The sequence below is a fragment of the Ostrea edulis genome, chromosome 6, assembly GCF_947568905.1.
Source record: "Ostrea edulis chromosome 6, xbOstEdul1.1, whole genome shotgun sequence".
Classification (NCBI taxonomy): Eukaryota; Metazoa; Mollusca; class Bivalvia; order Ostreida; family Ostreidae; genus Ostrea; species Ostrea edulis.
Window position 1 is genome coordinate 67,333,235 of NC_079169.1, and position 24,968 is coordinate 67,358,202.

Sequence of the window (24,968 nt, forward strand, 5' to 3'; positions counted from 1 at the left end):
ATGGAACATAATAAGTTTGGATCCACCATTTCTTTGCTAAGAAGTCACTCGACACACCAGGAAGGTAAGAGTCGATAGTATTTCCGGTTTAGGTTCTTAATTCAGAGATAATTTTTAATGTAGAAAATACAATATATAACATCCAATTCTACATTGTCTTCATAATAATGTACATGTAGTATATCATAACTATTTCATATGTTTAATAACTTTTGATATTATATATATGTAAATAATGTATAAATATGTTGTATTAAAGAGACAGGTTCACGTGTTTTAAAACAATATATTTTTTTCATTCTTGATATCAAACATTAAAAATATAACTCATTTAAAGTTGACATATTCTTAATGAAAGATTATAGCTATAACAAACAAGATTGTTATTATTATTTTTTTTAATTTAAAGCGTCCTATTTTGCACAGAAACAAATTTAACTTTTAAATGACACAATTTACCTAAACATTACTTGCTACATGTATGTGCTATACATGTATATCATAAACTTAAATCGATAACCATACATTTTCAAAACTTTGTAAACAATAATTTTTCTCAATTTTTGTTTACACCACAAACGATAAACTTTTTCTAATGAACTGTCATAAAGTACATGTATTTTTTTTGTGAAATCTTTATAAGGAAGTTGGATCCTCAGCTTTTGAGCACAACTGCGGAGGATTGAAAGAGTTTGGAAAGGACTATATTTTCTGGCGAAGGATTGTTTAATCAAAACGTTTTAAAGCTGTATAATTTTACATCTTCTGTTTCATCCAATCAATAATTATACCCCTAGACGTGTATTTTAATTTTGTAAGTTATGATACCAGTAGTAGAGCCTTGGGTGTAATTAAGATGTTGTAGAGTCATTAATTTGGTTGATCTGGGTCTAATTAAGATGTTGTAGAGTCATTAATTTGGTTGATCTATTTTTCAAACGGAACAGCAATCCTTAAAATAAAAGTCTTAATTAAATTACCCGAAATTTTTGCATTAAAAAATCAGTATTTTTGTCAATGATTTAAATTTTTTATCTACAACCCCCACTTTTAAAGTTCCATTTTGTATTTAATAGCAAAGTTTGTAGCATTTAAGTGCAATTTAAAAAATCTAAAAATTGACAATACTCCTAATACGTTATTTTGTGCTCCCATCCCGTGTGGATCCGGTTTAGAATAGGTACTCAGTACCCCTTGTTTATCGTAAGAGACGACTAAATGGGGCGGTCCTTCGGGTGAGACCGCAAAAACCGAGGACCCGTGTCACAGCAGGTGTGGCACTATAAAGATTCATCCATGCTCAACCGCCATAAGTGCCGAGCATAGGCCTAAATGCAGCCCTTCACCGGTAATATGAGTGAAAAATTCTGGAGAGGGACGTTAAACAATATAAAACCAATCAACCAAATTCGATAAATTTTCCATATTTTAAGTGCAAAAGGGTCATTATTAATTTCCAATCTACAAGCATAAACATTTTTTTATACCTATACTGTTAGCAGACATGATAATGCATTTTTAAAATTGATGTAATGGTTGATTTGTTTTGCTTGTGGTGTGTTGACATCAATGGACAAATCGTGCTTAAGCAAATGAATCGTAATTTTCAAGTGCAAAAAAGTAAAGTTCTCACTGTAGCTCAATAACAAGCACTATGACTCCAGTTTTTTCTCTTTAATTTCATAATTCCCTTTCAATGTGGAAATTAAAAATATAATAGAAAAAATGACAATACAATAGAACTCAGGTGCGAACCTCTATAAGCACATCTTCATGAATCGGTCCCTTCAAACCACATCTAGGCCTACGTGCGGTTATATGTCTATAACTATTTATTTATAATGATTTTAAAATCTATTCATACGACAGGTTTTTCGTCCGGATACGACTCGAATTCTGAGGTTAATGATGAAGGAGTTCGTTGGAAAGTCTCAGAAAGCTGGCAATGTCGCCGTGCGAACAATGATGACACGGATAGTGACGTCAGTGCAACCAACTCCTGCACCAGCGAATCAGACGATGAGGACGGAGAATGGCAACAGGAAGGGGCGTGGTTTGACAAGTCAGATGAGGAATCCTCCGATTCTGAAGACGAGGAAGAGTCGATGAAATATTTCAATACTGAGACAGTTAGTGAGGCGATGAACTATGTTATGACGATGCCTGACCTCTGTGACGTCACTTTCTTTGTTGGCTCTGATTTTACTCCTGTCCATGGTGTGAAAGCGATTTTGTCTACGCGTAGCAGGTAAAAGTTATGAAACTTTTGTTGAATTTCCCTGTAGGTCTAAAAAGCTATATAGATATACATATGTTGTTGGTGATGGTATTAAGCGCTATTATCAAAACAGAATTATGTTCTTCTATTTTTAGAGTATTCTACCAATTGATATTAAAGGCAACTAAAGAACTCCACAATGCACTTTCCAAACTCAGAAAGTTCAAGAAAAAACGTCACTTTATTATCCAAAAGCCAATGGTGGTCATTTCTGACGTTAGTGTGGGTATCTTCACGAAGATCGTCCGCTACATCCATACAGGCCGTGTCGACATCAAGCCAAATGAAGTAGCAGGTACTTCAAAAAACATATGATTATATCACCCAAGTATTTTAGAAGCCATTTTTTTCTTTATATGAGAACATAAAAAAAGTATCCAACTCTCGTTTAAAAAAGAAAAAGCTAACGTTAATTAAGTAAAAAGTATCTATATACCTTCATTCCTTAGAGAAAATACAATATAAATGATATAATTCTCCCTTTAAGGTTGATCGATCATCATGTGATGTCATAGGTTTTTGCAAAATCTTTATTAAATTAAATTTTGCGCATGATAGAAATATATCTTTCAGAGGAATTTCATTTACTGAATAAAATAAAAAAAATTGGTAAACTTTTGATACTGAAAAAGTTTTTATTTTCCATAGATAATCAATTATTTATAATTTTAAAGAAGTTGTCAAGGGCAATAACTCCTATGCTGGAATTTCCTCTACTGCATGTCTATGACACAATGATTTCCCTAATATTCATATATCTATCAATTAGCAGTTTTCTTAAACTGTTGACATTTGAAATTTGTAATTTCAGCAAGTTTTTTTTAAAATATTAATTTTCATTATTTTGTTTAACGAACATGTGTGATTTTTTTTATGTTGATATATACTTCTGTTTTTGTATGTCTGACATTTTTAAAAAGGTGGCAACATACACATTTTCTTTGGTTATTGATTGAATTAAACTATATTGAGTGGAAATTAATAATGTTTTTCCACTTTTAACCATTAATATTGATAAGTCATATGAGGATCGATCCACCTTAATAACATCAGTACCCCATTTCATTCCAGAGTTGATTTGTGCAGCGCAGCGTTACGACGTGCTCGATTTGGTTGAAATCTGTAAAAACTTTCTGGAGACCTGTTCATCTACCTGTTCCATTCATGCCGTCCTTCACTCAGCTCGAAAACTTCAAGGTCACGTCATTGCACAAAAAATCGTCGTTAAGGTAAAGCATCTGTCTCTTTGACAGTGTTTGATATAATTTCCATGCGAGACGAGCTTGAAATCCTCATTTAAGATTTATGCCATCTACTGTTTATTCATATACATTGTACTTATTGACTATTTTTCCGTCTCTTCGAGAAAAGTCAATAAACATTTGTCATTTTGATGGCACGTAATTGTTGTACTTTACTGTTTATAATAGGTCAAACTAATACATGTATGTATTTCAGATGACAGAACGCTTGAGCAACTTGGAAGCTTCGAAGACGATGTTGTTCAGGAATGAAGTGTTCCAATGAGAAATCGGCAAGAGGAAGTGTTCCAATGATAGATCCGACAAGACAAAAGAAGTGTTCCAATGAGAGATCCGACAAGAGGAAGTGTTCCAATGAGAAATCGGCAAGAGGAAGTGTTCCAATGAGATATCCGACAAGAAGAAGGAAGTGCTCCAATGAGAGATCCGACAAGAGAAGAGAAGTTCTCCAATGAGAGATCCGAAAACAGGAAGTGTTCCAATGAGAGCTCCGACAAGAGGAAGGAAGTGTTCCAATGAGAGATTGACAGGATTCGATATAAATTTCACACACCGTTGAGGAAGAGATTAATTACGTGAATAAGTCTCTACATGAAAGCGAGCAAACTAACTCAAAGAAAATCAAAATTTGAATACAATCACAGAACGGATTCATGATTTTTGTCTATACGAGGTTTCTTTGTTTCAGAGACACTGCTCATATGTACTGGATCAGAAAACTTGCTAGCGATCCTTGTTTTGTCTCATAGTTCAGAAATAATTTCATTTGTTACTGATAACTTCGCACAAGTTGTACATCTTTCTCCCCCTCTCTTTAGATAAACCATTTTAAATTAACTTCTGTTGTCTGGTTATTTAACTACGTACATTGTTTAAAGTGGGTGCACGCGGTGATCGCATTATATTTCAGATTTCAGTAGCGACAACAACCCTCTCCCGCCTTCTCACATTGCTAATTTCATACTTCATTATAATGACCACGTACAATGAATAGCTACGTATATATATATATATATATATATATATATATATATATATATATATATATATCGTTTTTTTCTCGTCAAACGCAATACTCGAAATCATTATTGCACTATATGAGTGACAAACAGAAAAATTGCTATATTGTAAAAAGTAGCCTGAATTCTTGAATATTGTCAGGTAGTGTACAATCTAATTTCGGTAAAATGTTTTAAATTTAAAGTTATAAGGCGCAAACTTCCCAGAACAGCCCCGGACCATTCGATATCTGACATATTGGACATTTTTCAACTGCTTACTTCCTTTCAAGATCTGTGTCATCACAAACCATGTTCAACCAAAATAAAAACTTTTTTGTGTTTATCCATGTGTTTGTACATATCAGTAACTGCTAATAAATTATTACAAAAGTCGTATCAGTGACCTTTATAATCACGGAAAAATTAAGAACATCGAAAATATCAGATGAATATCGGATTTAAAAATTAAGCGATGTGTCAGATTGTTGGTGGGGGTGTCCTTCGTTGAAGTAATATAATCATAAATCTTCATGAAATAATAAATATGGACCTAGTCAAAACGATCTTAGTATAACTAACACTGAACACGTACACTATGTTATGCTGATCATGTTGTAAACCAATCACAACTTCTCAGCTTGCAGGAAAGGCCCGAGAATAATCGATTGATTGTCGACCTAACCGTCTATAGGGATCGTAAAATTCCATAAGGCTGATTCAAGACAAAAATCACAACTTCATTTAAAGTCAACATTTCGCAAATTATATGGTCGTTAAAACAATTTAGTTTGCCAAATGAATACAACCTATCATTGGGTCAAGTGCTGTCTGACATATTATGCCATTCTTGGCACACTGATTTTGACTACGGATAACTCCGTTTGCCTGATCAAGATATAGGGCTCACAGTTGGTGTGACTGGTCGCCAGGGTATGCTTATTCCTCTTAGACACCTGACCCCATCTCTGGTATACCCATGGGTTCGTGTTTGCGCAACTATCTGTTTTGTATTGTTTATAGGAGTTATGAGATTGATCACTGTTCGTTATCTTCACCTTTCATTGATCACTGTTCGTTATCTTCACCTTTCATTGATCACTGTTCGTTATCTTCACCTTTCATTGATCACTGTTCCGTTATCTTCACCTTTCATTGATCACTGTTCGTTATCTTCATCTTTCGTTTATTACCTGGTCTCTGTAGCTAAACTGCATAAACTGCAATTCTTAAAAATATATTATTCTATAGCTACTCATTAACCTAACACGAAAGCACAGAGATCCTATCACATAAGGATTTTACAGCAAGCATTCCATCATGGGGATCCGGGTTAAAATAGGTCCTCAGTATCCCCTTGCTTGTCGTAAGAGGCGACTAAATGGGGCGGTCCTTCGGATGAGACAACAAAAACCGAGGCCCCATGTCACAACAGGTGTGGCACGATAAAGATTCCTCCCTACTCAATGGCCATAAGCGCCGAGCAAAGGTCTAAATTTTGCAGCCCTTCACCGGCAGTGGTGACGTCTCCATATGAGTGAAATATTCTCGAGAGGGACGTTAAACAATATTTAATCAATCAACCATCACCAGAAATTTCCTTCCATGCAACAAGACATGACGTCACAACTTGCAATAAAGGCGCAGGCGCATTTTCTACACAACTAGAAATTAACATTTTGGTAGAAATCTCATTCCAATGTCAGGTAAATCAAGAATTATACGAGTGCGGAGAATACACGACGATTTCCACTTCCTGTTGCAACTGCTCGGGATCCTCTTCTGTCTGAAAGTTCTTTGGACAGAAGTGATAAGTTACAGCTGCGCACAATGTGTGACTCAAAAGATTTGACATGGTTCTGATGCGATCCCTGTAGCAAAATCAAAAATGTATCTCATACAGTAATAAAATAAAACCCAATTTATCAACTTGAAATAATCGCAAAGATTTAAAAGAAAGAGCTACGTCATATTATTATCCAAACGCTGACCGTTTGTCAGATGCTTAAAGCAAAATGAATTTAATCAACAAGCAATTTATTCTAATCTAACGACATTATACAACAATTATATTAAGCAAGTGCATAAAACGTGACACATACAAAAACCACTCCACAGCGAATAACAGCGACACGGCTTCCACGGGAATCTTCAGCGAGGACAATATCATGATGAGAGTTACTATACTGGAGCTAGGTACGGACGGGAGGGCTAGGATGGCTATAGCCGTCAGTAAACTGTAAACATAGACATACATGTAGCCGTCAGTAAACTGTAAACATAGACATACATGTAGCCGTCAATATACTGTAAATATAAAAACAGCTGTCAGTAAACTGTAAACATAGACATACATGTAGCCGTCAGTAAAATGTAAATATAAAAAAGCCGTCAGTAAACTGTAAACATAGACATACATGTATGTAGCCGTCAGTAATCTGTAAACAAAGTTAACATGTAGCCGTCAGTAAACTGTAAACATAGACTTACATGTAGCTGTCAGTAAACTGTAAACTAGATATACATGTAGCTGTCAGTAAACTATACACATTGACGTACATGTAGTCGTCAGTAAACTGAAAATATAAAAACAGATGTCAGTAAACTGTAAACATAGACATACATGTAGCCGTCAGTAAACTGTAAACATAGACATACATGTAGCCGTCAATATACTGTAAATATAAAAACAGCTGTCAGTAAACTGTAAACATAGACACACATGTAGCCGTCAGTAAACTGCAAATCTAAAACCAGCTGTCTGTAAACTGTAAACATAGACATACATGAAGCCGTCAATATACTGTAAATATAAAAACAGCCGTCAGTAAACTGTAAACATAGACATACATGTAGCTGTCAGTAAACTGTAAATACAAAAATAGCCGTCAGTAAACTGTAAACATAGACATACATGTAGCTGTCAATATACTGTAAATATAGAAACAAATAAAAGTCATTTTTGTAGATAAACAGAAATAACAAATTCTTACTGTACGCACAGATATTTAGTAACGTCTAAGCTTGGATAATTTAGCAAAATCATTGTAGAGACAGAATCATAGATACATTTTACAGCAATCAATTACCGGTATATTCTTAAGCCACTATCTACAAAAAGATTTGCAGTTAGGTGTTTTAAGAGAAATATACATTACTCTTACCCAATAACGACCACATCCCCAAATGTCAATGATTGGCCGGTGATGTTGGCTATGAACATGGCAGCTGCTGTGATAAAGAGGGCGCTGCCATCAGCGTTTAATGTAACGCAAAAGGGAATGACGAAGCGACTAACCCTCTTATTAACTTTGTTTTTATTTTCACAAGCATTGAGCATCTCAGGAATAGCAACGGCTCTAGTAAAATAAAATTAACACGACAATGCTAGCCAGTACTCAATGCTATTAGCGTTGGTTGTTTCAAATTGTGGAGCATTTAGAGTAAATTTTCTGCATTTATTTATCAAAGGAAGTATGAGAGCTCTCTTTTGTGCTTCTTAAACCCACTTACGTGCTAGTAGCAGCAAATGCTATCAACCACGCCCGACCTATACTAATAAAGTATGTATATGGATTCCTTCTGGTGGTTAGAAATAAGATGAGAGGTAGAAATATCGCCTGATGAAGGACGATTCCGATAGTAACCGTGGCGACAAAGAGACCTAGGCTAGCAAATGTACCGCTGATGTCACGAGTACCTGCTATTGAGGCTGCGATGAGACTAGCGATCCCGAGTGGGGTCAACCTAATAAATTGATCAAAGAAAAAAGAGATAAATAATTGTTACAAATTTTGTGATACAGTGTATAAAAGGAGAAGATAACAAACAGTAATCAATCTCCTATAAGGAATACAAAACCGAGAGTTGGGCAAACTCAGATCCCTGGACATACCAGAGGTGGGATCAGGTACCTAGGAGTAAGCATCCTCTGTCGACCGGTCACACTCATCGTGAGCCCAATATCTTGATCAGGGAAACGGAGTATTCTGTAGTCAAAATCAATGTGCCAATTCAGAACGGCCTAAATATCGGTATGAAACACGTTAGACAAAATTTGACCCAAAGTTAAGTTCTATTGGCAAACTAGATTTTATCTAGATTAAATTATTTATAACGACCATAGAATGTGTGAAATGCTGATTTTAAACGAGACTATTGAAACCCCTGCACCATCAACTGGTTTCTCCCTCTCGAGAATTTTTCACTCATATGGAGACGTCACCAAGACTGGTGAAGGGTTTCAAATTTAGGCCTATGCTCGGCGCTTACGGCCATTGAGCAGTGAGGGTTCTTTAACGTGCCACACGTACTATGACACGAGACATCCGTTTTTAAGGTTATCTCCGAGGACCCGTAACATTCACACCTGATGATGAGCGTTTGGAGATGGAACTGTCACTACTTGTTTTAATGACAGGTTTGTCGCGGGCGGGATTCGAACACCGACCTTCCGCATGTGGGCGAACGCTCTACCTCTAGACCACCGCGGCAGTTTTGGATGATAATGGTTCCCATATCTATGTACCAATATTCCATTATCGCAGAGTAATATCCTGAAATCATCCCGTTTGTCATAAAGTTGAGATGTTAGTTTGCCGTTAATATTCATTTTCAATAAAATATTTATGTACCCCTTACTTGTCGTGAGAGGCGACGAAATGGGGCGGTCCTTTGGAAGAGATCGTTAAAACCTGGGTGCCGTGTCACAGCACGAGTGGCTCGATAAAGATCTCTTCCTGTTCAATGGCCATAAGCACCGAATATAGACCTAAATTTTGCAGCCCTTCACCAGCAATGGTGACGGCTCCATATGAGTGAAATATTCTCGAGCAGCACGTTAAACAATATAAAATCCATCAATCTTCACCTTACGTGAATATAATGAAGTATACATTTCGTTAATAAACAAACTTTTCATGAACATATTAAAAAATCAACAAAACGGTTGAAACGCATACTTACCAGATAAACCAGCGAAGGACTTGTAAGACCACTTCCGTGCTCACAGCGAAGAAGTCAAGAAACGTTTTAGCTTTCTTTCCAAGCTTACCCGCGGCCGTCCCGAGAAACATACAGGCTGCTATAAGTCCTAAAAAGCAAGAAAGCATACATGTTCTAGTTAATTAGTTCTAACATTCAGAGGAACACAGGACCCGCTAAAAGTTTTATAAATCAGAGGAATTAATGCTGCTAACAGTTCTGTAAATCAGAGGAAAATACCCGTGTTCTGTAAGTATTGTAAGCATACAAAAACATACAAGTTGTAATTAGTCAGAAAAAGTCCCATGAGTTAGACAATTAGCCACGTCTTTTTTAAATCCCATCATAGAAATCGACTTTGGACCTTTTCATTTTTACATCAAGCATTCCCTTCAGTGTCTTATTTTTTTTTAAAAGAATGCAAACTTTTTAAAATACTTTAGTGAAATATCTTACAAAATTAAAAATACATAACGTTCATAATTAATCTTTCACTTATAAGCGCTTTAATTGAATGCTAAACATCTGAATACAGTTACAAATTTATTCACCTTTTAAAAAGACATTTCCTATGAAATATTATTCGAACTCTTAAAGACTCCGTCAAACTTTTTATATTCTTAACTCTAAAATTTACCTAGAATATTAGAACCATCTATCTTGCCAACTGATTTTACAAGCTTCCCAACCACATGGATTGTTGATTGATTTTGATTGGTTGACGCATTCAAGAAAGTAGAATTTTCTGATAACTGCTGCTCTAATGATTCATACGAATATTTTGTCTGCGATTGGCGAAAAGAGGCCTCAACAATATTGTCAGGTATGATGTTTCTGAAAATGAACAAAGATTTTCCGTAAAAACGAGACTGTACCTAGATTAATCTGTCAACTGTAGATTGCGTTTACTTCCCTTTCCACAAAGGAATTGATACGTAACCCTACCTCTATTGAACCAGAAAACGTTAGCATGACGTAGACTATCTAGGCCTGAGAATAAAAATGACGTATATGGGCATGATTCAATCGAGTTAAGAAATGAATTTTTCACTGTGTTTACAAATGAAGATTGAATAATAAACATTCTGCATGTACAACTTTACACAGATGACAGAAACAAGGAAAATGAAGCAAACAACACCACTCAATTAATCACCAGAAACAAGAAACTTCCCGAAACAACAAGAACATAATTCAGTTTTTTAATTAGTATATAGTTATTGACGATGACAACAACTGTTTTGTTTGACCCGAGAATGGATCTGTTGCCCGAAGCCGTAGACTGATAGTAACAGATCCGTTCGAGGATCAAACAAAACAGCTGTTGTCTGAGGACAGTCTATAACTGTTCTGTTATACACCTTTATATTTAAGTTGTTTTACTAGATGCGTATGGGTTCTTTACTTCGAACGTTTAAGAAGACAGTGTAATTGCGTACGTTTATCAACGTACCCACTAGTTTAAAAGAAAACATACCTAATATCCGAATTGATAATTATTAATTACAGTTTGCATGTCTCTGCTCTGTGCTTCATTTAATAAATTCTGTATTTTATCATAAGTGAAATCGGTGAACCTCGCCATTACGTAAACAAAGCAGCTGACAGAGAATCACGTGACTTGCGTAGCCAATGAAAATAGGGAAGACTACTGGAAGGTGAACTATTGACCGGTAAATAGACCACGAATGTGAGTTGGTTTAACGGTCCTATAGGGGGGAATCAAAGTGTATAACAATAGTTATTGCTTCTTCGCCAAGTGATCAGCATCAGAGACGTAAAAGTGGCGGGACTTTCTGATGGGATCTACAGTAGGTGTTGACATCGTAATGAACAGTCCTGATTAATGACAGAACACTTTGAATAACTCTAACTTTGTGGCACTTTTACCGCAGATACAACATTTTCGGCTCACCCATGAAAGTCACCGTAACTTATTCAACATGCCAGCATCTAAACACGACAAACATCACCTCAGTAAATCTGCAAATATGTCCTGGGGATTTGCTTCATATACATCTGGTTTTCCTTTAATGAGGGGACTTTCACTGCCTGAATGAGAAAAACGGTTTCGCCATTTTCATCATTCGTTCATAATAGTACTCTCGTGTAAATTCTTCTTTCTGGTGTTTTACACAATTTATGATGACATGTATTTTTAAAGAATTACCTGGTTTGATGACGTAAAACAGTGCTACAGCTATAACACAGCCCAGTATGTTTGTTAGAAGGATGTACGTGAAGGCTATAACGCTGATTTTACCATTAGACTTTGGATCAAGAGAAGCCGTGCCTGAAATAGTCATTCACAACAGATTCATATTTCGCGCCAAACTACAGGCATCATGAATGAAAAGGTGAAGATAACGAACAGTGATCTATCTCATAATTCCTATCAATACCAAAATAAAAGTAGGGCCAACACGGACCCCTGGACAAACCAAAGGTGGGATCAGGTGCCTAGGAGGAGTAAACATCCCCTGTCGACTGGTCACTCCTGCCGTGACCTCTTTATCTCGATCGGGTAAATGGAGTAATCTGTGGTCAAAGTCAGGGTGTAAGGAACTGGTATGAAACATATCAGACAGCATTTTACCTAATAACGGGTTGTATTGGTAAAAGAGATTGTTATAGGAAGAAATATGCGAAATGCTGACATACAAAGATACTGGTGAAATCCCTGAAACATCAACTCACATGTAGTTGTCAGTAGCCTGCCTCGATGTAAAAACTGACCATACGCAGAACAAGCTCTTGCATATCGATCAATTGAGATATACAAAATGTAACCTATCGTCAATATAACCTATCATTGGGTCAAATGCTGTCTCTCGTGTTTCATACAGATTGTTAGGCCGTTCTTGGCGGGTGTGACCGGTCGACAGGGGATGCTTACTCCTCCTAGGCACCTGCTCCCACCTCTGGTGTGTCCAGGGGTCCGTGTTTGCCCAACTATCTATTTTGTATTGCGTATAGGAGTTATGAGATTGATCACTGTTCGTTTTCTTCACCTTTAATATACAGGTGATAATGGAATATTGCTACATAAATATGGGAAGTTGAAAAGCTGAAGTCACCCCATTGAGATGTGGAAGATTATGTGGTGTATCTTATTTCAAATTCACTGGGATGTATAGAATCGACATAGGGGGGGGGGGGGTTATTACTGCTGATAGGTAAAACGCCATCGATATATATGAATGTCGAGTGGAAGGCTACAACAAAAGCTTTTATATAAATTCTGCGTCGTAAGAACATAGAAATAGGTCAGCTAACAAAGAAGCACAATTCGTGGGAATTTTAACAGGCTGTTGGATTGATTGATAGATTGAATATTGTTTAACGTCCCTCTCGAGAATTTTTCACTCATATGGATACGTCACAATTGCAGATGAAGGGATGCCAAATGTAGACCTATGCTCGGCCGAAGGACGGCCCCATATAGTTGCCTCTTACGACAAGCAAGGGGTGCTGAGGACCTATTCTAATCCGGATCCCCACGGGAGAGGCTGTAGGATGACCTGATCACCAAAGATACTGGAGTTTCTCATTAGCAATATCTTCGTACTCTTTGGTGATCAGGCCGGAGTTCCTCACTAACAATATCTTCGTACTCCTTGATGATCAGGCTGTTGGAAGACCTGATCACCAAAGACTACGAAGATATTGCCAATGAGGAACTCCAATATCTTTTAGATATAAACTTCAGAGTACTTGTGAGTGGAATCAGAGTAGTGTTTATCAGAGTAATTCTTGGATGACTGACCACTAGATATGAATATTTCCTTTTCCCAATTTTTATTGCAGAAGCAACTTTCTATGAGGTCAAAAATCTAGTCTTTAATTTATCGTGAGGTCGTGTAAAGTGTTGAAAAGTCATACGTTTTGATGTTGTTGATTTGAAAAAGTTTTGTGACTTCCAATTTGATAAAAGTTCTTTAGAATATTTTAGAATCCGCATTTGATTTACACCACTTTTGGCTTGGTGCAATAGTTTAAAGGTTCTCTTTCACAGCAGTAATATTTTCGTGAGGAGAAAACATAGGGGCTTGGTAGAACAATTACTGGATCCTCCTATGTATTTATGTAAGGGTTTTAGTGAAGTTTAGGAATCCAATATATGTACTGTAACTCTTATTCATTCGTTCAATGCCACACGGTTGATATCAGCTCCAAAAGTTTTAACTGAATTGATTAGGCTGATGTCATTCTTTTCATGTTCTGTGCGAATATTTTCTTACATTAATAAACACGTATTATGATTCTAACTTGGCATACTGATAGGTAAACAAGATAGATTGTCTCCCTGGCTTTTCCATGATGCTCTACAAACGTGTGCGGAGCATTATGGGAAGGCAAGGCAAACCGGCTATTACACATTGTAACTTCCGGATGCAGCATACATCTTTATGCATTTTTTCCCAACATAGCACCCCAGTAACTTACTGTGTATCACACTGCAAACCAAAAGAGGTATTATCATCATTTTCAGCAGCCGCATAAATAGTTCTCCAGGCATACCTGTAAGTACGAAATTTAACTTGAAGAAATAGCTGTCTACGCATACATATCTGTAAGTACGATATTGAACTTGAAGAATGCTAAAACAACTCTAGTAAATTAGACAAAATTAGAAGTGTTGTTTTAGAATTTCATCTGTGAAATCAAAAGTGGAGTAATTTCTTCTGCAAATAGCAAATCGGTAGTGGGTCATTTTCGTCTTAGCGAGAAAAGGGCGGAGTAATACAATCCCACAGAGCGAGGAAAGGGCGCGGAGTAATACAATTCCAAAAAGACATGCAGAGTTAATTACGTTAATTACGCGGTCACATAAGCGCTTAAGTTTTCCCCACGCGTATGGTCATCAATATTTTATATATATTATATTCAGTTACCGCATTTTTTCCTCCAAGCTTAATGTTGGACTTTCAAAAAAAACAAACAAAAAAAACTCACCCGGCTTAAAGAGGTTCGCACCCGAGATTTGGAGTAATGTCAATTTTTTGGAGAGTGTATATTTGATTTCTACATTGAAAAGGAGAGTTGGAAAATTAAAAATAAAAGATTGGGTCGCAACGCTTGTTATTGAGCTACAGTGTTCTAAAGATGACCTTTTTGCACTTGAAATTTATCTAATTAAACTTGATTTGTCTGTTTATGTCAACACAACATAAGCAACACAAAACAATCATTACATAAAATAGATACATACCGGTAATCATGTCTTCTAACACTACAGGTAAAAAAAAGTTAAATACTAGTAATGGAAATTTTAAAAAATGACCATTGTGCACTGTCTTGATATACGGAAAAATTCATGATATCAAATTTGAGAGTTTAAAAGGACATATTAGGAGTAATGTCAGTTTCTACAATTTCACATGATTTTTGAGGTCTTGTCTTTAAATCTAAAATAGAACTTTAAAAAGTGAGGGTTGGAGGCTAAATTGTTTTTAATTATTGGCGAACATACTGAATTTTTACACACAATTTCGAGTAAATCAATTTTAACTTTTATAAGAATCAGTGTTCTGTTTGGAAAAATATATCAACCAAATTGATTAATTACCACATTTGAACTAGTTCCAAGTCTCAACTATCCCCGCATATTTACTTCTTAAGTTGGGCGCATGGCAAAAGAACATTCACTATCTATGTTCGATTCCTATGTTTCACTTGGATTGAAACCAGGTCTACCGGTTGCAAGGCGGGGTCTCGAACCACTAGGGACGACTTCGGTTCATAACCGAGTACGAACTCGAGGTACCCGAGTTGCAATCGGAGAGAGTTTCAACTCTTATATGACGTATTGTGACATTTGAACTCTACCGAAGTAACCCTGTCTTTTACAAAGGTCAGTGTGGTAACAACAAATCAGTCTTGCAAGGATCTGCGCATGTGTCAGTTTTTAAACGAAGGATACGATTGGTTGGAGTATTATACACAACATTATTTACCCTACTAAATCAAGTATGAACCGAAGTCTACCTATCTATCGTCTTATATGTTACCTACAGAGTCAACACTTCTCAAAAGGACCGTAAAACAACTACACACAAACGTACCTAGCCATTGTATTGTGTCCGAAGAAGGTTCTACTTCACGTACAACGAATCCCAAGGAAAATCCAACGATGACTGCTGATAAGGTTAGAATGAATAAAAGATGGCGTCTGAGGGAATTTCGAAACTTTCTCACAAAACAGCAGCCACGGTTTTCCCCTTCGCTCTCCATGACTTCAGATTTCCAAGTATGAAATTCGAAACATGCCTGTATAAATACAAATCAAATTTTGAACAATCAAGTTTATACTTTCATAATGCATGTCAAACACTGTTGAATTTCACTGTATAGTTGTACGTATTTCTAAAAATGTGATAGAAGAGTGGACAGTTTTGGAGACCAGCGAGCTAACATTTTGCACTTTTTATCATCTGAACGTTCTTTCCATGTGAAGTGTGCTGTTCAGGCATACAATGTAAGCAAAGTCTCTTGATCAAGTGATTTTCAAAGCACACATTTGAAGCCCTTCAACGGTCTTGGTGACGTCTCCATATGCATGAAAAATTCTCGAGAAAATTTAAACAAGATACAATCAATCAATCTATAGGTAAATAAACACTTTGTGCATCCGAGTTTAACGATACAAATAAAGAAATTCATACAACTCTAATAATTTTGACTCTTAATAGAGTTACATTATCTTCGACGAGTTCATCCTTAGAAAACTAAGTATGACTGATAACCAAAAGAGAATTGAAAATTTAAGGATAGCTTTGTCCGTGTTTTCTGAAATTTTCCGATAGGAATAGAATTTTGTTGTTGTACAGATATCTATTTTTAAATCATGTTTACCAGTTGGACGGTTCATTCCGCGTGACTTTGCCTATTTAAATCCGGAGAGAGGTTACGATTATCGTTACTCCTGTTCTTGTCAAACATGAAGAAGACAGAAATGTTTATTGCTTGATTTATTAGAAAATTGTAATTCGCGCGTATGAAATTATATGTAAATATATTTGTATTATTTTGAAAAATTTTCATCCCGACCCGACTATGGTACAAACTCTCTACACCATCGTCTGTAGAAAAATTTCCATCCCGACCCGACTATGGTACAAACTCTCTACATCACCGTCTGTAGACACGCTTACAACTAAACCATTTCCCCCAATTCAGTACATCAGTGTATCATTCTTGTTAACAATGTAGATTATAAAATATTGGTCTTTTTTTTGTTCGTGATTTGTGATATTTCTTAATGCAATATGTGTCTATTGATAAAGACATGGGTTGCGTCGAAAATTTGAGGTTTAGATAATAAAAAGTGTCGTGGCCTTTTCAGTGCTTTTATATGTATGTATAAATATATCGATTTTAAGGTTTCTAAATCACATAAGGCCGTACTTCCAAACTCTTAGCATATCAAATTGGCCCATCTCTCTAAACATGTTATGCCCCCGAGATCGAAGATCGAGGAGCACATTGTTTTTATCCTGTCTGTCATTCTGTCTGAAACTTTAACCTTGCTAATAACTTTTGAACAGTAAGCGCTTGCGCTTTGATATTTCACATGAGTATTCCTTGTGACAGGACTTTTACTTGGGTACTAAACCTTTTGACCTTGGCATTTGACCTACTTCTTAAAATATTGACATTGGTCATAACTTCTAAATGGTGAATATTAGAGTTTTTAATATTGCACATGAGCATTTCTTGTGACAAGATCTTTCTTTCTGGTACCAACATATTTGTCCTTCTGTCTTTGGCCATCTTTGGACTTGGCTATTATCGGGGGCATTTGTGTTTTACAAACGCATCTTGTTTTTATATGAAAGGTGAAGATAACCAACAGCAATCAATCTCATAACTCCCATAAACAATACAAAATAGATAGCTATGCAAACACGGACCCTGGACACACCAGAGGTGGGATCAGGTGCCTAGGAGGAGTAAGCATCCACTGTCGACCGGTCACGCCCGCGGTGAGCCCTCTATCTTGATCGGGTAAACGGAGTTATCCGTAGTCAAAACCACTGTGTCAAGAACGGTCTAACAATCGGTATGAACCGCGTCAGACAGTATTTGATCTAATGAAAGGTTGTATTGGCAAACTAGATCGTTATAACGACCATATAATTTGCGAAAGGCTGACTTTAAACGAGACTGTTGAAACCCCAGTACCATCAAATTGTTTGTCAGTAGCTTGCCTCGATTTATAAATTGATCATACGCAGAACAAGCTCTGTGTATCGAATCAGTTGAGAGATATAAACACTAATACAGGTGATAATGGAATATTGCTACATAAATATGGGAAGTTGACGATGGAGAAGCTGAAATCATCCTGTTTGTCATACAGTTGAGTTGTTAGTTTGCCGTTAATATCTACTTTCAATAAAATATATAAGTATGAAGCAAAAGTGGACAACTCTGTGGTGTCTTTCATTTTGAGTTCACAGGGATATAGCGAATCGACATATCAATTATTGTTAATAGTTAAAACGTCGTCGATATATCTAAATGTCGAATTGAAGGTCACAAAAAGAGATTTCTTTTTCTCACGTAGAGGTTTTTCAATAAATTCTGCTTCATATGAATATAAAAACAGGTCAGCTAACAAAGGAGCACAATTCGTTCCCATGGGAATTCCAACAGATTGTTGGAACACCTGATCTCCAAAGACCACGAAGATATTGTCAATAAGAAACTCTACCATATTTTTTATTTTAACTTCAGAGAATTTATGCGTGGAATCAGAGTGGTGTGTAACAAAATTATTTTTTGGATGACTAATCACTAGATATGAATGTATTATTATCTTATCTTGTACGACTTATGGAAGTCAAAAACTAAATAGTATAAGATCATAAATATCAAAATATCACAGCATATATCAAATAGTGTATATTGATTTTCTAAATCCTTGTCGGAATGTTTGTATCTTGAGTACATCATCAAATTAAAACATATTACACACATATTCCCCGTGCGTTTCTATCCAGTTCAGATCTGAATTTAATGGATTTTTAAGAATCAAGATCTTAGAAAACATCTTCGATCAATCATGCAAGGTGAAGATAACGAACAGTGATCAATCTCATAACTCCTATAAGCAATACAAAATAGATAGTTGGGCAAACATGGACCCCTGGATACACCAGAGGTGGTATCAGGTGCCTAGGAGGAGTAAGCATCCCCTGTGGACCGGTCACACCCACCGTGAACCCTATTTCCTGATCAGGTAAACAGAGTTATCCGCAGTCAAAGTTAGTGTGCCAAGAACGGCTTAACAATCGGTATGAAACACGTCAGACAGCATTTGACCCAATGATGGGTTGTATTGACGAACTAGATCATTATAACGACCACAGAATTTGCGAAAGGCTGCCTTCAATCGAGACTCTTGAAACCCCTGTACCATCAACTTGTTTGTCAGTAGCTTACCTCGATTTAAAAACCGACTATACACAGAACAAGCTCTTGCATATCGAATTAGTTGAGATATATAAACACCATATGCAGGTGATAATGGAATATTGCTACATAAATATGGGAAGTTGACGATGGAGAAGCTGAAATCATCCCGCTTGTCACACAGTTGAGTTGTCAGTTTGCCTTTAATGTCTACTTTCAATAAAATATCTAAGTATGTGGTAACATTTGTTTGCCAAGAAGCAAAGAGGTGTGTAAATCAGTTTGAAAATCTTATCAATACAGTGTTATTTCTTTCTTCTTTTTCAGTCAGTTTCTTTGATAAGCGATGTTTTGTTCCTAGGACCGCATATAAGGGTCCACGGGATCTAATTAAATCAGTCGTCCCAGAAAATTTACAGTATATCATAAAATTTCATAACGCGGCTATCTGGTAGAGACTATAGGAACACCTCTGTATATATTAAAGAGAAGAATACAATACCTGTTCATTAAAAACCCGATATATACCTTCACATCATATCAACGGCGGATTCAGTACACAATATATTATCAATTGTTTCTTGAAAGTTTCTTTTATCTTTAAATGTATAGTTTTTAATTAGCTTTGTAATTCTATCTTTAAAAAATGAAATTGGTTTACATGTATATAAGAAAAAGATTTACTTGAGATTGCTATTTCACGATCTGTACGGTGCTAATGATGATGCAATGTTGACAACACGCACCGATTTCTTTTCACACGACGCGGGTGTGTTAAAACTATATATTAGTACACGTTTCACACCTCGAACAAACGATTTTTGCGTGTATCAAATAGCTTGGTACACCTCAAGTCCAAGTTTCATGGTTGGGTAACCAATGCAAAAACAAATGCAAAAGACACGGAGACAGTTTTATATCACTATCAGCATATCTGATCCGTTTTTGTTGGTCACCCAAATAGTCTGTTTTCAAGATCATTTTCAGAAATGATATCTAGGGAACGCATGCAAGTATTTTCAATCATGCCCGAAAATGTCCAAAACAATAGTTTTAGTAAGTTCTTAGCTTAAATCCATTTGAAAAGACATGGCAGGCACTCTTCAAACATGGATGAAGATAAATTGAATGTGTACGAAAAACTTATTGATACTTGGAAACTACTCACTATGCACCCTCACCTGGCTGTTGAATACAGGTAAACTCTCCTTGAGGGCACAAATTATCAAATCCAGCCAATACAAAATTGCACCAATCAAGATAAATGCTGTGATCTTGATTAAAGGATAAAGAATACGGAAGGGTTCTAATAAATTAAATTGAGAACACAAAGAGTTTTCATTTCTCGTGAAACATGTACTAAGTATGTTGTTAAACTTTTCTCTCGCCACTCGATTTGGTCCTTCGCTTCGCTCGGCACCAAATCTCTTGGTACTCGAAAAAAGTTTACCAACATATACGTATTGTGCCGCTGTGTACAAATGTAAGAGCAACCGACAAATTGAATAGTTCTGTAAATACAGACACGTTCCTCGCTTAAAACTATTGACAAACTACTCTATATCTGGGCTGTTTCACAATTTGCAGGAATGCCCTTTATTTTGATGGGTGATTAAGCATGTTCTGAATCTTCTCATCGGTTTTCTCTTCTTTTCACCACAGCAGCGGAATTATAAGCCACACTGTGTACACTGAACATTTACAATATGAAGAGAGTTCGACTCTGCTGCTCTCTCTCTTTCTCTCTGGGTGTGTGTGTGTAACAATAAATAATCTCTTTCTCTCTTGTTTAATATATGGTGTGGGAATCATTGTGTATACAATATTACTTCATATAACAAAATAATTCCTATCAAATGCATATCAAGGTTGGTACGTTCATCATACTTCTGCCTTTTTACGCTTGTACTTTTTTTTTTAAGTTTTCATAGTTTATTACTCATATCAATACAATTAGCACCATCATTAGTACAATAGCACAGATACAATGCATTACATTGCAGAAAAGATATAAATACAATTTACAATAGTTTTATGAAATTTTCAATAGCACTTGTTTTCAATGCATAATTACTATACTTTATAACTTTACACCACAAAACTGTACACTTTTACTTGTTTAGCAGTGTCGTTGTTAAACTTTCTCTCGCCACTCGATTTGGTCCTTCGCTTCGCTCGGCACCAAATCCCTTGGTACTCGAAAAAAGTTTACCAAGATATACGTATTGTGTCGCTGCGTATAAATGTAAGAGCAACCGACATATTGAATAGTTCTGTAAATACAGACATGTTCCTTGCTTAAAAATATTGACAAACTACTCTATATCTGGGCTGTTTCACAATTTGCAGGAATGTCCTTTATTTTGATGGGTGATTAAGCATGTTCTAAATCTTCTCATCGGTTTTCTCTTCTTTTCACCACAGCAGCGGAATTATAAGCCACACTGTGTACACTGAACATTTACAATATGAAGAGAGGTCGACTCTGCTGCTCTCTCTCTCTCTCTCTCTCTCTCTCTCTCTCTCTCTCTCTCTCTGGGTGTGTGTGTGTGTAACAATAAATAATCTCTTTCTCTCTCGTTTAATATATGGTGTGGGAATCATTGTGTATACAATATTACTTCATATAACAAAACAATTCCTATCAAATGCATATCAAAGTTGGTACGTTCATCATACTTCTGCCTTTTTACGCTTGTACTTTTTTTTTTAAAGTTTTCATAGTTTATTACTCATATCAATACAATTAGCACCATCATTAGTACAATAGCACAGATACCATGCATTACATTGCAGAAAAGATATAAATACAAATTACAATAGTTTTATGAAATTTTCAATAGCACTTGTTTTCAATGCATAATTACTATACTTTATAACTTTACACCACAAAACTGTACACTTTTACTTGTTTAGCAGTGTTGTTGCATAACTGCAACTATATATATATATATATATATATATATATATATATATATATATGAACAGCAACAAAACATATCCGATTGTAGAAAATCGATAGTTGATATTATTAATCGAATGATAACTGAATATCAGTTTCTTTATTTCCGTGAGCCATGCGGCTCATTGGACTTAATTACATACAATACAGTTTTAAAATATAACAACATACAGTATATGGAGAGTGTATAAACTTAAATAACATTCCAAAGTGATCTTGTTTAACATGCAATCATATGCATGCATATATTCATACATTATAATACTGATTAACAAAAAGTACATTAAGTAGATATATAATAGTCTATTGTGCTAATTAGCAACACTTTCCTTACGTAATTTTGTGGCATATTTAAGATATTTACCTAAATTACTCAGTTCTGTAACGTTATTTACACACAGTAATTTTATAAGTTTATATACACTTGGTTTTACATAGTAGAATTGTTTAATATATTTTTTTCTTATTTCGTTATATAAAGGACATCTTAGAATGAAATGAAATCCATCTTCAATATCATTTAAACTACACTGTTTGCAAATTCTCATATTTCTGGGAACATTATTATGTCTACCCGTTTCTATACATAATGAATGTGATGACGTTCTGTATCGGGTAATAAGTTGCTTACTGTACGTGTCTAATGGTTTTGTTAAATAATACTGTATACAAAAATTGTCAACAAGATGCCTATACAGCATACACTTTAATGAATTTTCAAAACTATACATAATTTTTTGCCTGTACATATCTATTATTCTGTGCTCAATAATTCTATAAATATCTTGATGCCTTCTGTGGTTCCATAAGTAATTTAAGCCTAGATTTGACAGTTCTTCTTTAATATTAGTTAACCAATTATTATTACAATTATTATTATACAATTATTATATTCGTAACAAGCCTTTAAAATACAATTGTCTGTGTTCTTTAGCTTTATCCAATATTTAAAAAGTTTTAATTTTCTCTTAACACATAATGGTAATCTTCCTAATTCACAATAGACCATATTGTTACATGTTTTTCTATTTACATTCAAGACATTCTTACAAAAATTAATATGAACTTTTTCAACATCTGGGGCTTTATGAAATCCCCATATTTCGGATCCATATGCTAGTACACTACCAACATACATGTCAAAAACCGAACATTTTGCTTCTACATTAAAACAATGATTTTTAAGACTTATTATTAATTGCAAACAATGCTTTTCTACCTTGTTCTGCTACGTGTTTTTGTGTTTTCAAAAATTTACCATTGTAACACATAAGTATACCTAAATAATTAAACTCATTTACAATATCCATAAGAACGTCATTATAATACCATTTTTCGTTGTCCTTAACTTTACTGCCATTTCTAAATATCATTATTTTTGTTTTCTGTACATTAACATTCAAATCCCATTCCTTCGTGTAATTAGATAAAGTATTTAACATTTTCTGTAAACCATCAATGCTTTCAGACAACAAAACCATATCATCAGCGTACATAAGAAGAACAATATTAATTAGATGTATGTCAATACTTGGACAATTTTCTCTCAAAAAACTATTTTCAATAACGTTAACATACAATGAGAAGAGTATAGGTGATAACACTTCACCTTGCATAAGACCCACTTCATTACAAAAGTATTCACTTAAAAATCCGTCGTACTTTACACAGGACTTCACATTATTATAAAGAGACTGTACAATTTTAACAAATTTTCCTTGTATTCCAAGATGTAACAATTTATACCACAGTCTCGTTCTATTTACAGAATCAAACGCTTTTTGGTAGTCTACAAAGCAAAAATATATTTTTTTTCCTTTCTATTTAATGTTCTATTGATAAGAGATTGTAAAACAAATATTGCATCCACAGTAGAAAGTCCTGATCTAAATCCATACTGTGCGTCTGTTACAATGTTATGGTCTTTCTCCCAATCTAATAATCTGTTATTTAATATACTCGTAAAAAAGTTTTCCAAAACAATTTACTAGAGAGATACCTCTGTAATTGTTAGTGTCCTTGACATAACCCTTTTTGAATAATGGTACAATACAGCTCCGAGACCATGTCTCAGGATATAAACCCTTGTCAAATACATTGTTAAATAAAGTATACAAGAGAGGCAATAAAATTTCTTTACACCTGATAAAAACTTCATTCAGTATATAATCTTCACTGCAACTTTTGTTTAGTTTCAATTTCCTAATAGCATTTTCAATATCATTACATGTAATTTCTCTATCTAATTCAGCATAACCTCTATCTACAGAGACATGTTCAACACCATTAACATTATGTTCATGTACATCATCAGTTACCGTTTGATCACTGGCGGAAGCAAGATTTCTAAAATGAGTATAACAATCGGAATTTGACAAATTACTATTTACACTTTTACTCTTTCTCTTTGAGAATAACTTATAGAAATGCTTGGGGTTATTTTTTTTTCAAATATTGCAACATATCACCTTCATGTCTTTTATATTGACGTTTAACTTTATATTCATACATTTTATATTCACGTTTGGATCTGACAAGCATTTCCCTATGTTTATTTGAGTAAGACTTATTAAAAACATGCAAGCAATTCCTATATTCACGTAATAACATTTTACAGTGTTCATCAAACCATGGTTTATCTCCCTTATATTTATTACATGTTTTCGTTTTCTGGTCATCCTGGGTGCCTCTGGATTTTACCTCGAATACATCAGCGTGGGGCAATACACATTCATTAATAATTTCACAAAATTCTCCTATACAACTAGTAACATCATGTAAATTTGTAAAAGGAACGTCTAACCTACTCTGTAGTGTACCATGTTTTTTATTTAAATCATTCAACACAAGTTGAGTATTATTTTCTTTCTACTTGATCGATTTACAGAGTCCTACCTGTACCTTGCACATGTACCTGTTCACGGTCGGATGAAAAAATCAATACGTTAGATAATTTAAAACATATTGGTGAGTGGTCAGAAAATATATTGAATTTGCCAGACGAAAAGTCAGTAATGCTATCAAAATCATTGCTTTCCGCTAAAACATAATCTATTAAGCTATTCCCC

The 24,968-nt window shown here is 35.2% G+C and overlaps 2 protein-coding genes across 2 annotated transcripts; one reads left to right on the forward strand and one right to left on the reverse strand.

Annotated features, from left to right (window-relative positions):
* LOC125647323 (serine-enriched protein-like) lies at positions 1–3,870 on the forward strand. Its single transcript, XM_048874003.2, has 5 exons — positions 1–64; positions 1,870–2,248; positions 2,374–2,573; positions 3,350–3,507; positions 3,737–3,870. The coding sequence occupies exons 1-5, from the start codon at positions 1–3 to the stop codon at positions 3,803–3,805; spliced, it is 870 nt and encodes a 289-aa protein (XP_048729960.2). The 3' UTR covers positions 3,806–3,870.
* A 2,224-nt stretch (positions 3,871–6,094) lies between these two features.
* LOC125648070 (excitatory amino acid transporter-like) lies at positions 6,095–15,755 on the reverse strand. The gene is made up of 10 exons (XM_048874982.2): positions 15,587–15,755; positions 13,968–14,042; positions 11,692–11,814; positions 11,495–11,573; positions 10,159–10,355; positions 9,504–9,630; positions 8,052–8,285; positions 7,703–7,897; positions 6,641–6,775; positions 6,095–6,409 (listed from the first exon to the last, which is right to left on the reverse strand). Exons 1-10 carry the CDS (start codon positions 15,753–15,755, stop codon positions 6,250–6,252), a joined length of 1,494 nt encoding a protein of 497 aa, XP_048730939.2. The 3' UTR covers positions 6,095–6,249.
* Positions 15,756–24,968: the final 9,213 nt, after the last annotated feature.